This window comes from Myxocyprinus asiaticus, chromosome 12, assembly GCF_019703515.2.
Source record: "Myxocyprinus asiaticus isolate MX2 ecotype Aquarium Trade chromosome 12, UBuf_Myxa_2, whole genome shotgun sequence".
NCBI classification, from domain to species: domain Eukaryota; kingdom Metazoa; phylum Chordata; class Actinopteri; order Cypriniformes; family Catostomidae; genus Myxocyprinus; species Myxocyprinus asiaticus.
Window position 1 is genome coordinate 25,222,638 of NC_059355.1, and position 17,165 is coordinate 25,239,802.

At 36.2% G+C, this 17,165-nt stretch overlaps 1 protein-coding gene, 1 long non-coding RNA gene and 2 other non-coding genes across 7 annotated transcripts in view; 1 reads left to right on the plus strand and 3 right to left on the minus strand.

Annotated features, from left to right (window-relative positions):
* Nucleotides 1-4,429, plus strand: part of LOC127449324 (ras-related protein Rab-6B) — a 166,669-nt gene extending 162,240 nt beyond the window's left edge. For all 4 annotated transcript variants that reach the window (XM_051712671.1, XM_051712672.1, XM_051712673.1 and 1 more), the window contains one exon: nucleotides 2,090-4,429. In XM_051712671.1, the coding sequence (XP_051568631.1) occupies nucleotides 2,090-2,154 (65 nt within the window). In that variant the 3' untranslated portion in view covers nucleotides 2,155-4,429. The remainder of the gene's footprint in view (nucleotides 1-2,089) is intronic.
* Nucleotides 4,430-12,519: 8,090 nt separating this feature from the next.
* trnap-ugg (transfer RNA proline (anticodon UGG)) lies at nucleotides 12,520-12,591 on the minus strand. The gene has a single exon. It is a non-coding gene; the product is annotated as a tRNA-Pro (tRNA).
* Nucleotides 12,592-12,910: 319 nt separating this feature from the next.
* Nucleotides 12,911-12,982, minus strand: trnap-cgg (transfer RNA proline (anticodon CGG)). Its single transcript has one exon. It is a non-coding gene; the product is annotated as a tRNA-Pro (tRNA).
* Nucleotides 12,983-14,821: 1,839 nt separating this feature from the next.
* On the minus strand, nucleotides 14,822-17,165 carry LOC127449274 (uncharacterized). Its single transcript, XR_007898701.1, has 4 exons — nucleotides 16,894-17,165; nucleotides 16,514-16,661; nucleotides 16,251-16,352; nucleotides 14,822-15,102 (listed from the first exon to the last, which is right to left on the minus strand). It is a non-coding gene; the product is annotated as an uncharacterized LOC127449274 (long non-coding RNA).

Here is a 17,165-nt window from a genome sequence, read left to right on the forward strand (position 1 = left end):
TTATTGATATATAGACCCCTCCTCCTTCAATGCATTTACTGTCTTAACAGCAAATTCCACTCTCAGACCGTAACCAAACTAACATACTGTATATATGAAAAGACAACACATACTAAAACAAAGTAGACTGGAGACCAGTACAATGTATCAAGTCTAGCAGAGATACCGATGGGTTCCAGACAGCACTGACAAATTTATTCAGACCTAGTAATTTCAGAGGCATTTGTGTGAGCAGTAATTTGGGGAAGTTATTTAGTAGTGTTTTAAACAATAGAATTCTAAACTTTCTTAAAGGGATAGTTCCCCAAAAATGAAAATTCTGTCATCATTTTATCACCCTCATGCCATCCCAGATGTGTATGACTTTCTTTCTTCTGCAGAATGCAAATTATGATTTTTAAAAAAATATTTCAGCTCTTTAGGACCATACAATGCAAGTGAATGGGTGCCAAAAATTTGAAGCTCCAAAAAGCACATTAAGGCATCATAAAAGTAATCCATACGACTGCAGTGTTTTAATCCATGTCTTCTGAGGTGATATAATAGGTGTTTGTGAGAAACAGATAAAAATGTAAGTACTTTTTTGCTTGAAATTCTTCTCCCTGCCCTGTAGGGGGTGATACGCATGAAGAATGTGATTCACCAAAAACACAACAAGAAGAAAATGAAAGTGGAGACTGACTGAGCAGGAAGGAGAATTTTTAGTAAAAAAGGACTTAAATATTTATCTGTTTCTCACCCACACCGATCATAATGCTTCTGAAGACATTGATTTAACCCCTGGAGTCATATGGATTACCTTTATGCTGGCTCATGTGGATTTTGGAGCTTCAAAATTTTGGCACCATTCACTTGCATTGTATGGACCAAAAGAGCTGAAATATTCTTCTAAAAATCTTCATTTGAGTTCAGCAGATGAAATAAGGTCACACATCTGGGATGGCATGAGGGTGAGTAAATGACGAGAGAATTTTTATTTTGGGGTGAACTATTATTTTAATGAACAAAATGTGCAGAGCAAGAGTCAGACTGGCTTCCTTCCAAATCATTGAACTACTGACCACATTTACACCCTACACACCCTAATCAGTAAACATGTTAACCGGATCAAAAATGGGAAAATAAAATTACAGTTCTGTCGGACTCTAAAATCAAACTATGAATTGGAAAAGTATCTCCTGGCTTTCAGTGATACAAAGCAGACAAAATCCTGACCACAGACAGAGGTGCACTTTCTCTTTCACTGCCAAAAATTTAAAGCAACAAGGGACATTTATATGGGTAGATTAACAAACAGCTTAAACTTCTTTAGAACAATAACAGTAAAAGAAAAAATGAAAATAATACTTGGAAAGGGACACAGCAGCACTGGCTGCTTAATACATTTTAACGTGACACAGCCTGAGAGACAGTGGGTGAATGTGTATTATGTGTATAGTAGTGTATAGTATAGTATAGTATATATTACCCCAGTGTGTTACCCAGTTGTTCTACAGAGTGACACTCTGTATATGTGTGTGTCTGAATGTATGTGTATGTAAACATGTTAGTGGTCTTTAGTACTTAAACAGTGTGGTCTTCAGCTGTGCACAAACGTTCTGAATTGTTACATTGTTCAACTTACATTTAAATATAGATTAACATGTTGTTCTACTTTTATATACAACCACTGCTTTATTGCATTATTGCAATATTGTATTGTTAGCAGTCATGCCAATGAAGCCTCTTTGAATTGAATATATATATATATATATATATATATATATATATATATATATATATATATATATATATATATATACACACACACACACACACATACTAGTTACTATATGGACAGTCTTTTTAAATGTATTAATAAATGTGCTTCTTTTATATGCAAAACATTTTTTATAAATGTATAGGTATTATCCAAGATTAAATAAATAAATAAATATCATGACCTACACAGTATCTTTGCTTACTTTGATTATTTTCAGCAGCCTCATACAAATAATTATAAATATCACATAATCAAATGTACAGTTTTTGAATAAAACTTCAATTGTTTGTATGTACAGAGGTTTTCTTCCTTAACAGCATTCCCCAGTGATTGACATTAAACTGGACAAACCACAGGAGCCTCCAACTACTGAGGGCGGATGTTCCTGTTAATAGCCCATGTCTGATCTACAGCATCATTTACACCACATGCTTGTTGTGTTGCTTCCTCTTGGTTAGCTTCCAGTTGTGTTTTTAGATTGGATATTTGGCCTTCACATCTGACTTTCAGTAACTGGTTGGAATCAGTGTTACATCAGTTTCAATTGTAAAATAGTATTCTTTATTAATATTTTATAAAAATTTGAAAAATTTAGGGCAAAAATCAACAAAAAGTCAGCTATTTCCAACATGTATACTTTTTGAAAATGTAGAAAGGTAGATTTTTTTCCCCCCTTGTTTTGTATTTTTGTATATAAGGAAAAGCACTGAAACAGATGCTGACAAGACCATAAAAAGCAAGATTAGAGCAAAGACATCAAAAGCAAGAGGGCAATTTAAACAAAAAATCGCATAATGAAAATAGAGCAAGCATGCATGTCAGCCATTTTTTAAAATATCATCTCAATCCTGCTGGCTACTTTCATCAAAACAACTTAATTCAGCCTTTTTTGCTTTTCTTTTTCTCTCCGTGAAACCAAACTCAAAAGTTTGGGTTTCAGGCAAGGCTTTTGTCCGTGTAAGTTTGTGTAAATATACTTGACTGTGTCATTTCAGATCTCCCAAATATTTGCCATATTCCAGTGTGAATGTCATTTATATGTTTGTGTACAGTGTGTCAAATTTGATTGAGTTTATTGAATGTTTACAGCAAATCTTATGATTTCCTCCTCGTAGTGGAATTCTAGCAAACAGCTTGCATTCAATGGGCAAGCTTCAAATGAAACTATAGCCTGATAACAAGGAATGCTCCACACTCTTCTGTAGAATGTTTCTTAATCTTTAACTCAATAGTAGGCCATTTAGTGTATCGCAGATAGCTGAAGGACTTAACATGTGACAGTGAAGCAAATTACGCACATCTAAACTTAGTCAATCCACACAATTCCACACCGATTTATTGAGCATTGTCAAATTCTATATTCAAACAGGCTTTAATATCAGAAATTCAAAGATGGGACATTCTCTCTCAAAAAAAAAAAAAAAAAAAAAACTATAGTTCACTTTTAAGAGTTAGCATTATGCAGCATTATAGTGTTTGCCTTGTGTAGGGATGCACTCATGTCTACAGCTGCTCTTTGGGCCAGTAAATTGTAGTGCACTGACCAGGAGGACATGCGTATATCAATTAATTTGAAATGTATTTCATGTGAATCCTTAAAGCACTTTTTCAAGAAAGATGTAAATGTTCAAAAATTGCTGTCAAATGTCTGTGCTTAAATATCACTTTAGAGGTAAAACTGTAGCGTACATTTCTATGAAAACCTTGTGGGTCACTGCACAGATAAACTATTTGTAAAGTTGCATCACATAACGGCAGACAAAAGTTGAGACTAGCTTTGTGTGACAGAGAGGAAATGTTGGAGTTGTGTTGGAGCGCTTGAAATAAGCGCATATACGTATGACTTCTTTGTCGGGAATGGTACCATATAAAGCAAAGTATGTGTTGAAATACTAGTTTATTCCTATTAAATCCAGCAGCATTTTGTTGAAATGGGATATAAATTATGCTGGACTTAAGTGACTAGTGACTCATCCATCACAGTAAAACCCCTTGCTTTCTGCCTATGGATTTGACAGTCTCTGTTTTATATGCCTGATCTGCTTTTAATGCATCTTTTAGATGCCCCTTTTAACCCTTAATATAGAAAGACATGAATAATAGTGGCCAGACATTCCATGGAAACTGTAAAGGGAAAATCAGACCTTGTGATAGCCTGGGCTGGGGTTATCACTCCTAGTGTCGGTTTGTCTGTGACGGTGCCTTCTCAGATCAAAGAGAGGTGCAGAGAGATGCCACTTTAGCAGTCTATCAATGGCTTTGAGAATGTGTAAACAGGATTGGGGTATTTATTGACTGGTGACATTTTGTTACGATTTTCTTTAGTCATTATAGACTATCTTATCGTTATCTTATCAAATTAGGTTCTCATTTGGATTAAAATGGGGTGCAGATCCGCTCCATGTATGGAATCATATCATCAGTATATCTGTATACCGGTAGTCATTGTGATATTGGCATGACGCTGCATCAGCCTTGGGTGAATGTCTGTGTGTGAGTTGAGTCATGCTTTTGAGGGTGCAACCATTCCCAGTGTATACAGTATGTTTTAGCTCAGTGGAGCCAGCCTGATTGATTCAGAGCTACAGTAGCTGTTTCATTTACACTGTATAGAAATCTAGCATGTTGGTCCAAATCAGTAAAATCAATAAAAGTGTCTTATTACCAAAAAAATAATTGTTGATCCTTTATTTTTCATTAAATTCATTAATAATTGTGCTTCTTTTATATATACAGTATATTATATGTGTGTGTGTGTGTGTGTGTGTGTGTGTGTGTGTAAAATTATATAATTATGACTTCAGGAAACAATTTATTTTAGACATAATAATATATTCATCCAAGTTGTTTTCATACAGTTGGTCATATTTATAACTTTGGACATTTTTGTTGCACTTCTTATCACAAACTGATTATATCCATACAGGAGGCGGCTGTTTATTACATTGTCCTCTCAAGAAATTGTAAGCATTTATAAAGTTGCCTTAAGTTGTTACGGTCAATAAAAGTAATCTGTATAATTTTACAAGTGAAAGCATTGCAAGACTTGTCAGTGCATGTGAAAGCTTAATGCACTGTTTTCGGTCCCAACAGGTTTTGCAAAGGTGTTAACGAAACTACGGCATTAAAGCACTTTACTGACACTGAGAGCTAATTTTCTATTTGATATGTGCTCACCTGTCTCTTCCAACAAACACGAGCTAGTGAGTTGATTTTTCATGCAGTGAAGATTGAGGAAGTTGCTGTAGATATTACTGGACTTTGCCACTGATACCCATGGCTTTTATAGCGCATAGATATTTATGTTTCCAATGAAGCTGTTTATTGTGAGATGTGGTATTTTCAAAAATTTTACAACTTTGTTTGCTTTTCATTTGTTTGGGTTTTCTTTCTTTTTACACCTACAGTATATCATAATGCTTCCATGGAAAACACTCAAGGAAATAAGCTTTTTATAAACTTTCCCATGTCATGCTAAGTATTGTTTCTGCATATTTTGTTGCGGTGCTATATTGTGTATTTAGCAAATGATAGCTTCTGTGAATTTTTTATTTATTTCCACACAATTTCCTGCCCCTTGGGCAGGGTGTGGTCTCCGCGGTGTCTTCCCCTTGGGAGTGACATCCCCGACGCGGACGCTATATGGCCCCGAGCTGAACGATTTTTCCTTTTGGGGAGAAGAAAGAGAAGAGCTGGGGCAGCCGGTCCCCATTTTTGGGCAGTCGACTTGTCCCCGAGGTGCAGGGGACCGTACGACGCTAAGAGCGTTGGGGGAGGTTACGTGATGGCTGGGTGCACTGGCTACGAGGCACACAATATACTGCCCGTCTCCCACCGCCAGTTCACTTAACACAGTTCAGCTGGTTGTGCCGTTTTGTATAGGGACCCCTAGTGTCACTACATCGATGCAACGTTGAGTGACTGACAGATAGGGAACGTCCTGGTTACTTTTGTAACCTCCCTTCCCTGATGGAGGATTCCCATTGGCCTTTTCTCAAAGATCAGAGATGTTTGGGGCTCCCAAGAGCGACCCCTAGTGTCACTACATTGACACAACGTCTCGTTCCCTCCATCAGGGAACAGAGGTTACGAAAGTAACCAGGACGCTTTCCAAGCTTCAAGCTAATCATAACTATAGCTACAATGCAGTGAAGCTACTCTTTTGGAATAGTAGGTAGTACAAGCAACTAACAAAATGTAGCTTACAGCACTGAAGCTATTAAAGGAAGACAATTTTTCTAATAATAAAAACTATCAAATGAGGCCTTTTATTTAATTTTACTATAAATCCTACTATCAGTTCTACAGAATTTATGCCGAAAAACTAATTCATGCATTCATGAACTCAAGACTAGATTATTGTAATGCATTACTAGCTGGATGTCCTGCAGGTTTAATAAATAAACTTCAGTTGGTTCAAAATTCAACAGCTAGAGTGCTAACTAGAACCAAGAAATATGATCATATCAGCCACATTTTATCTGTGTTACATTGGCCACCTGTTAAGTTTCATATTCATTTTAAAATTCTGTCCATCTCTGGTCCTGCCTGGTGCCCGACTCCCACTGTGCCGCTGAGTGGTAATGACCAACTGCAGCATGTGCCAGCCAGACTTCACTTCAGTCTACTAAGACAGACTTCACAGAGGATGAATTGATGCAAACTCATAGACATGGGATTCTTCATGAGATACTGTCTGAAGCATGGGCTCAGGACAGAGTTCACCAAAATTACCTGCCATTAGCTTCCAATTGATATTCCAAAATCCTGCATGTGCGGTTAGCCGCATGGTTGGTTAAAAGAATAATCAAGGTGTCTGATGGAGTGGGTAAAAGGAGTTACCCTTACCCTGTCTTTATATGCAAATTTCTGCCTGTGAAGTCATTGACCGACTGGGCAGTGAGGCAGCAAGACAGCTCCCTTAGCTATCGGACACAGCGACTTCTAAGCAGGGGCTCAAGTGAATTGGCTAATTTAATTGAAGTGGTTCATTTACATGAACTGTCCAAACAAACCAATTCACTAACTTTAATTGGACTTTTCCTCACATGAACGGTCTGAACGAACAAATGTTTGTCAATGTGTTTTGTCATGTTACACCGTTATTTGTTGGGAAAAAGTAGCTTGTAACTAGAAAAGCTAAACTAGTGTTAAAATAGTTGAACTAATGTCATGCTACTATGTAATGTAGTAGTAGTTTATTAAGTAGTTTATTAAGTTAATAGCTAGTTTGTTGCTTGCTTCCCAACACTGATGCGTTGGCGTGGCTCTACTCGTTGGGTGCCCCAGGGAGCGCTGCCACACTAAGCCACTGCCTATTTTCAAATGCCAAGATCCGCCACTGCTGCCGTTAAAGGTTGTTGTGAAGTGTGCATTTCTAAATGAAACAGAAGAGTGGCACAAATCCAGTCTATTAAGGATGAAGTGTTTAATTTCTGCACCACTAGTGTCCCTAAACGAAATGGCAAAAATAAAATGTTTTCAAACAGGTTTCCCAGATACTCCACCCATCTTCCACTGGCCGATCAAACAAACAGTCCTGCCCTCACAAGATTTGTTGTGCCAGTGTTGTGGTGTCATGCACCAACAAAAACAGTTGTCTAAGCACAGTAGACAGAGATATGAGAAAGTATTTTACCATTTTAAAAAATGACACACATGACCTATAAGTAAGACCTGTACCTTCAAAAAAGGATCTGTGGAATGATGGAGGCACACAGAGTGATGGTTTGGATTTGCACATGGCTAGTGATGCGTCACAGATGGCTATGTTCATTACAGTAAATTGTATAAGACAATTTTGCTCATTCAAACTGACATAATCATTTGAGATTTCAGGTTTTTAGTATTTTGACCTCTAGCTAGTCCAGTGTAACAAAGGAAGACAGCATGGGTGCAGAGAGAAAGAGACCACCAATATTTAGCAATCAGAAATTTTAATGTACAATAATTTATCAATTAAATAAATAACAAAGGTTATAATAACTTAAAATACTCAATTTGAGACACAGGGTGCCATCTGCTCTAAAAGTCTTGCTTTGCATCTGGGACTTTCTCTTGGGACTCTTTCTCCAAATCCGGCTCCAGCAGCTGGGATGGATTAAGGGTGGAATATCTAATGAGAAGTTACCCTCAGATGGAGGAGCAGGATTCAGACCTTGTCTGTTGCTCCTGCTTTTTCAGCATGCTAGGCTTAAATTGCACATGGTGTACAGTTTTTATTGACAATAGCAAAAACAGATGGAGATAGTCTAGTGTTTAGATTGCTAATCCACTGTTTACAGAGTATGTACTAGTCCCACTTCTTAAAATATCTCTTCTGATGAGAGCTTTCGCCATGACATCATTTCTCTGTATTGAAAGACAAGCTTAAAGTTAGTAAAACTGAAAATGTTACATTGTTTTCTTTATACTTAGTCTAAGTTAATGGATCTAGCTTTTGCAGTTTGTAAAGTAACATTCAGTAATTAATAAATAGGGCTACGTTTCCCAAAAGCATCGTAAGCCTGTGTAGATCATAGAAACCATTGGTGCCAGTGGTCTCTACGATCAACTTAAGCTTGCAGTGCTTTTGGGAAATGCAGCCCAGGTTGGTATTTGCTTGCTTGACTGTGCACAATCGATAGGCTACATTTGCATGCACTTTAAATGTTAAATTTAATTTTACTATTACTCTCACTCTCATACTTTCAGAATACTCTTCCTGAATTCCTAAAATGAGCAAATACAGCAGATAAAAAATAAAATTTCCTTTGCAGCAATTAACTGATTTTAAAAGTTTCTTACTGCTGTAACAGTAGGATAAACACTCACACATTGCAGCTGGGAATGATCCTCTCTTCAGGGTGTTTAGATAAACTCATTTTCTTCAGGAAAGACGGGAGTCTGAGTTTTGGCCTGTATTGATTTGACATCAGACTGAAACCAGAGGGAAAATGAGAGATGGTATGAATGGGAATGCAAATGCCCTTACCCTGTTTCTCAGGACTTGGACCTTATTATTGTAGCAACTGCTAAACACACTCATTAAAGCTCAAATGTGTAATTTCTGTGCTGCTATCATCACCATACAGAATTGCTAAATTGATCACGGTTTTCAAACAGATTCCAGAAACTCCCTCCATCTTCCATTGGCTTTACAAACTGATAGCATAAAAACTGATCAGGGATTAGAAACCACCCAGATTTTCACCAAATGCCCTTTAAACAAGATCACATTTAATAATGGGTGTACATTTTATGCTAGTATTCTGACTACTTCTAAACAGAATCAGGTGACATGGATGTTGCTGATTCAAGAGGCTCACGTGACTCTGTAAATTCATTTAAGCATCTGTTTTTCCTGTTCCAAATTAATCACCAGCCCCTCCGAGGTACTCACCATTCAGTCTGTGATGTGGGCATCACATGAATATTAGAGGTACTCCCCTTTTCCACCTTGTCTTGCTCTTTAACTTCCTCTTCCTCCTCTTGGATATCAGAAATGCCATCCCACAGTCGGCTGTTGACGAAAAGTGTCTCCTGCAAGCTCAGCCCACAGTCCACACAAGTCACCTGGCGACAGAGAGGACAGCGAATGGTACACAGGCCGCTGTAATGTAGTCCCATTTTCTCCAGACAGGGGGTGCAGAATGTGTGGTCACAGTGCAGCATTCTAGGAATGCGGTCGCTACGGGAGTAGTGCAGGTAACAGACCCCACATTCCTGATCTATGGACAACACCATGGCTTCAGGAAGAGTATGCACACAAGCACTTGTAGATAAAAGGTCCAAGTCACACCAAAAAGTCCTGTTGAAAGAGTTTTTTCAGAGCTAAGCAAAGATGTGCTGACTGGATGAAGGTGACGTTGGTTGGTTGGAATAGATGTTTGTTGTAAATAGTCCTTTTTAGAGGAACTGCAAATATGTAGACAGCCACTACATAGACAAGCCTCTAATTTGTGAATTGAAAAGGAGGGTTCGTCATTTGATTCATGATTTGAGGCTCTTGTGGTTCTGTCTTCTGAAAATTGTTCAGCTTTTGGTCAAAAAATAAATAAATATATTAAATATAATAAATCCGAGATATAGAAATATTATTGCAGCACAAGAGAAATACTTCGGCACCCCCATATTAACCAAACTGTTATGGATTAAGGGAAACGGTATAGTTACAGTTAAAATCTTGAAGCAGATGGCACAACTATCACCAGACCTGCCCCCACTGAGCATTCATGCTTATAATATAGTGTTCAACCCCATTGCTGAAGGCCACCTGTTAGTCCAGAATTATAAATTTAATTTGACCTCTGAATACTGACCTCTGAGCTCACCCTGACAAGTAACGCAGACAATACAATGTGTAAACAATGAAAGTGAGCTATTTTGGCAAGATCTCTGGCGACTGCAGAATATTAAAAAATGTTGTATACCAAAACAATATTCAATGCATAGAGTACTGCAAAAAAGATACAAGTATTTATTTTTTTATTATTTATTAGATTTTCAGTTAGTTTTGCTGTGTTGTTAATGGTTGTCATATAAAGATCATGACAGACATCCTTAGTCAAACTGTAACTTGACTTTTTCGTCAAACCATTTGCACTGTGTTCTTTCTTTAGTTAAACAGTAACTGAATGTTATAATATGTTTTTTTAATCAATTCAAATAAACACTAAACAGCCAAAAGTGAAGGTTACCTTGGGGAAATCAACCTCAGTTTTAAAGGAAATACACATAAAAAATACTTACTGAAGAATGTATACAAATCCAGCTCTCTGTAGACGCTGTTGCACGTCTATGTTAGAAGATTAACTCATCTGAGTAAGAATTAGTGGGTGTGTGAAGAGGAGCAAACTGGTTCTGCTGTCAGTGTGAATAACTGCCGCATGTTTTAAACGGCTGTAGAGTCATGGGGGAGGTGATATCCTCTAAAAGAAAGAGGATTGGCTTACAAGCACCACTCTCTCTTTATATTCAAACTAGTTATTCAGAATTCCATTCACCATATAAATTCTGTCAGTTCAGAGATGCCATGCTAGAATATTGGCCTCTTTATTCTGTACTGTCACTCTTGTTCTACTGCACATGTTCTGTGATTTGTTCATCTTTTTTCTTTCTTTTAACAGAAATCAATTGTTGAGTCTTGCAGTGTTGCGCCATACTTAGAGTATAAAAGCTGCTTTTGAAGGATTGTGATAAATGCCCAAATGCAGTCTAGTGGTATTTTAGAGATTAAAGAGTTTGGCTTGTTCTTGGTTAATGTTTTCTTTATTTCCCTATATGCACTTTCTTGTTCAGTTCAGTTAAATTTGATATCTGTAGACCTTTTTACAATGTTGTTCCAAAGCAGTTGTAAGCTGCTTTATTACCACATACGTAAGCCAAATTTGACAGCTGCTAGGACAATAGTAAAGAAAACACCTGAAGGGGAAACTGTGTTGAAAATGCTATTCATAAGACAATTAAAAGGGCATATAATGATAATATATTAGTCATATGGTAGTTAACACAAATATATTGAGAGTCAGCAGGCAGGGTTGGGAGGGTTACTTTTGAAATGTATTCCACTACAGATTACAGAATACATGCTGTAAAATGTCATTTGAAACATATTCCGTTAGATTACTCAAGGTCAGTAACGTATTCTAAATACTTTGGATTACTTCTTTAGCACTGGTAGATTTTTTCACTTGTTTTGACTATAAGAACTGTCAGTACAGTTCGAGAAAAATACACGTTAAAAATACATTCTCTGAAAAACCTAAATATCTTATGCATTAATGTTTCTAAAACAAGATAAATCAAATTGATCTTGTTTAAGGATTCTTAGATATTTTTACAGGAAAACAATACAAAAATTATTATCAAGAATATGATTTTTGCCCTAATATCAAACGTCTTACTAGAAAAAAAGATATGATCCAACGTGAATTTTCTTGATAAAAAAATATGATGGTGCCTGATAACATGTGCATGTAAAATGGCCAGAAATAGCATTTTAGTTTAGCGTAAAGCTGACAATTTACACAAGGTTTATTTCTATTTCTTCTGCTTCAAACTTACTCCAAACTTACTTCAAACGTACTTCTCTGTCTGCTCGTATGAATGTAACACATCATAAGAAAGTGTTTCACCGCTGTTCAAATGCACTTCATTTATATGTAGAAATGTTTTCCATCTGAAAGGACTAAATATTAAATGAAACAAATGACAATAAAATGCAAAGTAATCTCTTCAGTAATCAAAATACTTTTTGAATGTAACTGTAATTTAATTACCAATAATTGAAATTGTAACTGTAGTGGAATACAGTTACTTATATTTTGTATTTTAAATATATATTCCTGTTACATGTGTTCCATTACTTCCCAAACCTGTCAGCTGGCAATCAAATGAGACAGGGCTGTCAAATGTCTTTTTCCAGACAGGGGCGGATTTATGATTTCTGAGGCCCCAAGCAACCAACCAACCAACCTATGGCCCCATTTAGAAAAATGTTGCTTAAAAATTTTTAATTTAGCCAAGTACATTCAAAATGTTTAAGGGAATAAAAATCTAGTTTAAGATAATTAATGCATGTTTTCCCATTTTTCCACAATATAGTGATATAAAAGCAATATTTACCTACATATATTTTTACAAAACACTTTTCTCTTTCTTATTTTGTGAACAGGGTGCGCAAAACTAATTCGCCCACTAACATTTTGGAATTCCGTTGTTACATTAATATTATTACCCAAAGTTTACCAAAAAAAAGTAACCCAACGCCAAAATTCGGGCTCGTCCGGGATTTGAACCCGGGACCTCTCGCACCCAAAGCGAGAATCATACCCCTAGACCAACGAGCCGCTTGGAAAAAGTGGTGAATTGATGGAATATGAAGATCATCAAAATAATATCTTAATATTTCAGGACATCATTTAGTATAATTCCATATTCACATAAAACAGTTTCATTGTCATAGTATGCAAATATAGCTTATACACTATCTATTTGGCAGAGAACCAAGTCTAGAGGAACACGCTTCAGTCAGTGTTCACTCCTTTCCGATGCGTTTTTATTACGAACGTATATATTAATCGGAATACCACTTATTCAAGATAATACATGTAATTACTGGCAGGTAACCTATCCTAGCATAGGATCCAGATACATCCAAAATATAAAGGGCTCGTCCGGGATTTGAACCCGGGACCTCTCGCACCCGAAGCGAGAATCATACCCCTAGACCAACGAGCCATGCAGTAATAATTTTGCCAAACTACAGACTATCTGCTAGGATGAGACCATAAATGTATTTTTAGTTCAATAATAATGTGTGGAAGTTACTGAACACTTTGTTCACTTTTAAATGTCAGTGAATAACTAGCATAAAACAACAATATTTAAACATACAGTTTAAAAACTCTTTTATATTGCATACATACATTACAGTACAAGCACATTTATCAATAAATAGCTATCTATAAAAACACGTGTTTTGTGAACACTCAAGAACGTGTATTCACCTTAATATCCGTAAGAAGGGTTTCGCCGAGTGAACGATTTAGAACTCGCTGAGGTGAACTACTGTTTTGTATTATTGCTAGCCCTCTTGTATTCTCCACATAAGCTGAAGCTCAGTATCTCATTACGGAGGGAACTCCGCGCCGAAACCCAGGAGTCTAACCGACCAAAGGTCTAGTCTACACATGACCTGACGCCAAGGTCTTGAAATTAGTTGGTTTTTAACTAGGTAAGGAGCAAAGCTGTTGTTTAAATACTATAAATGGACAAAACAGGCACTAGGTGTAGATATTTCAATCCTAAAACAATAATCAGCCATTTTTCTTGCGTCCTGCTGCACTTCCCTCAATAAGCATTTAGAGAATGTGTGTGTGAGTGTGATTGTGTGCTTGTGAGTGTGTTGCTTAGAGCAAACATACTGTACACACATACATATAAAGTCTTAATTCATGTCTTTCTATTTTTTCATATTATTTTATTATTCACACATATATCATTTTTATATAATATTTTTTTCTTTTATTTATTTATTTTTTTTACTAATTTTCATACTGTTATTTGTCAAATTGTTTCATTTTATGTTGTGTCCTTTATTGTCTCACAAGTTAGAGATAAAGAGTTTCAATTTCAAGGTCTTCAATGCCATGGGACGATTTTGTGAAGAAGTAATTGTCCATTGACTTTGCATGGTATAGTAACACTTGTTGAATTAGTGCTGGTCAGACAAATTCAGACTGAGCATTAAGAAAGATGCAATTAAGATTATTCAATAAAGTCTGCTAATTTTTACCATCACTTCGTCTCCTACCTTCTGCTATATTACCCCTGCTGACTCGTGGGCTGGTAGGAGAGTGAGTTAACATAAGCTGTTGATGTTGACTGGTTTTGGATATCAGACAGAACTCTGATATATGGATATCTTCTGACAGTGAGAGGTCTTGTGTACACTGGATCTAACATGCAATTTCACTGCCTCATGTTTTCATATACTAAGCATATCATTGACTACTGTATATGGCATCACATCTCTGTCTATTGGCTATATACATAGGCGGTGGATGAACGAATTTCAGGATAAGGGTACATAAACTAAAATTAAATCAATAAATAAATAACATTTAAAATACCAATAATTTTTTTCCCATCTGAATTCATACATTAATTTCAAGATTTTCAAATTGCAGGTACTGCCTACTACTGTACAATGTTCACACTCCATACAAAACACTTCAAATTTATAAATAGTTGATTACTGTTATTTGCACAGACACCAGTATTCATATTGATAATTTTACATATCAAATTGATGCCTATCAATCCATCATTCTTTATATATTCAGTCTCTTTATAAGGGCTGGGTATCGCCAGGCACCTCACAATATGTATCACCATACATATGTCATGATTCGATATATCATGATACATCACAATATCGTGATTCAGTTCAGTTATGATTCACAAGCTCTTGATTCAATTCCAATTAATTTGGGTATATTTCAGTTATAATGTCCATATTTGCTCATATATGAAAGAAATGAGGAACGCCACTCTTATTTAGACAATCTACTTCATCTTTATTGAACTGTTGGGCATGATATAAATACACACACACAAAAATTTTTTTAAAAAATATTGATACTGGGATTGATACAATAGCATGAGAAAAAGTATCACGATATATTGATATTTGATTGTATTGGCACAGCCCTACTCTTTATCCCTCCTTCCAGGAAATCTAGAGAATCTCCAGATAATGTCATGTGCAGCTTTAAGAGAGCTTTCTTTCACAGTTTCTTGGTCAGACGACCTATCCTTCTCCTGGATCTCTTTCTTCTGATCCTCCAAAGTTTTGTCTGTAAAACATATTCATACATTCCCCCATTGTCTGTTGTATATTTATGTTTACTACATGTTTCCATCATTGGTTACATTTATGTTAAACTTTTCTATTCTAAGTATATATTTGTATATTCTAAAACAGGTATATAATAAACAGATTAAAGCATTCCAAACACTGTTAACTCTTATCTTTTGGGATTACACAAAAAAAAAAGCTGTATATGGAAGTATCTTGTTTCACCAACATTGGCTCACCTTTCAAGGTAAGGTCTCTGTTTCAGTATTATTCTACAAATTAACAAATTGACTCTATCTTCTGGACACTCAAAGGTACTACATTATAAGTATTTCAATTAAGGTAAATTCCATCAAACTTGTAAGTAATAAATGGTATTATATCATAAGATAAAATATTATAAACTTATATCTGAAATATCTGAAGTTTTGTATTAAACCAAATCTTATATTATTGCCTTCTTAGGATAAATTTGTTTTGCAATGTTCCTCACTTGTAAATTGCTTTAACTTACAAGTAAATGTAAAAAAAATAAAATAAAAAAAATAATGGTCCTTGCATTTTTCCTCATTATTCATTAATATATACAGCTGAAGTCAGAGGTTTACATACACTTAGAGTGAAGTCATTAAAACTCATTTTTTAACCACTCCACAGATTAAATATTAGCATACTATAGTTTTGGCAAGTCATTTAGGACATCTACTTTGTGCATGACACAAGCAATTTTTCCAACAATTCTTTACAGACAGATTGTTTCACTTTTAATTGACTATATCACAATTTCAGTGGGTCAGAAGTTTACATACACTAAGTTAACTGTGCCTTTAAGCAGCTTGGAAAATTCCAGAAAATTATGTCAAGCCTTTAGACAATTAGCCAATTAGCTTCTGACAGGAGGTGTACTGAATTGGAGGTGTACCTGTTAATGTATTTTAAGGCCTACCTTCAAACTCAATGCCTTTTTGCTTGACATCATGGGAAAATCAAACAAAATCAGCCAAGACCTCAGAAAAAAAAAGTGTGGATCTCCACAAGTCTGATTCATCCTTGAGAGCAATTTCCAAATGCCTGAAGCTACCACATTCATCTGTACAAACAATAGCATGCAAGTATAAACACCATGGGACCATGCAGCCATCATACCACTCAGGAAGGTGATGCATTCTGTCTCCTAGAGATGAACGTAGTTTGGTGCGAAAAGTGCAAATCAATCCCAGAACAACAGCAAAGGACCTTGTGAAGATGCTGGAGGAAACAGATAGACAAGTATCTATATCCACAGTAAAACGAGTCCTATATCAACATAACTTGAAAGGTTTCTCAGCAAGGAAGAAGCTAATGTTCCAAAACCACCATAAAAAAGCCAGACTACAGTTTGCAAGTGCACATGGGGACAAAGATCTTACATTTTGGAGAAACGTCCTCTGGTCTGATGAAACAAAACTTGAACTTTTTTGTGAGGCTTGCAAGCCGAAGAACACCATCCCAACCGTGAAGCATGAGGGTGGCAGCATCATGTTGTGGGGGTGCTTTGCTGCAGGAGGGACTGGTGCACTTCACAAAATAGATGGCATCATAATTTTTATGTCGGCAACATACAAACAATGAGCCAAAAATGAAATTAGAGATATTTTTTTATAAAATCATATGCAACACGTTCCTACATGTGCTTACGCATTGATAACATGTACCTGTGGTGTCTGGTTGGAAGTGCGAGTAACTGATCATCTTTCCAACATGTTGTCTACGTGTGAAGACACATAGTAACATGTTTGTTTTTTCTTACCTTCATTTAACTTCGTTTGCTTTAAATGTATCCTCCAACTTGTCCACGTTTGATTATTGCAGTGGCTGATTTAGCCATTTATGTGTAGTGGCCTATTATTAAAGTTATATAAAGTGTAATCCTGCAGCCACGGCATTTTTGTTAACAAACCATGGGACTGTTTTGACAGCTAATTTGCTCATAAATTAAGTCCTGGTGGGACATTTTTATCATCTAAGCTCAAGAAGTCTGAATGAGTGAACCACGGCAACAAGCGCTCCAGACATCCCGGA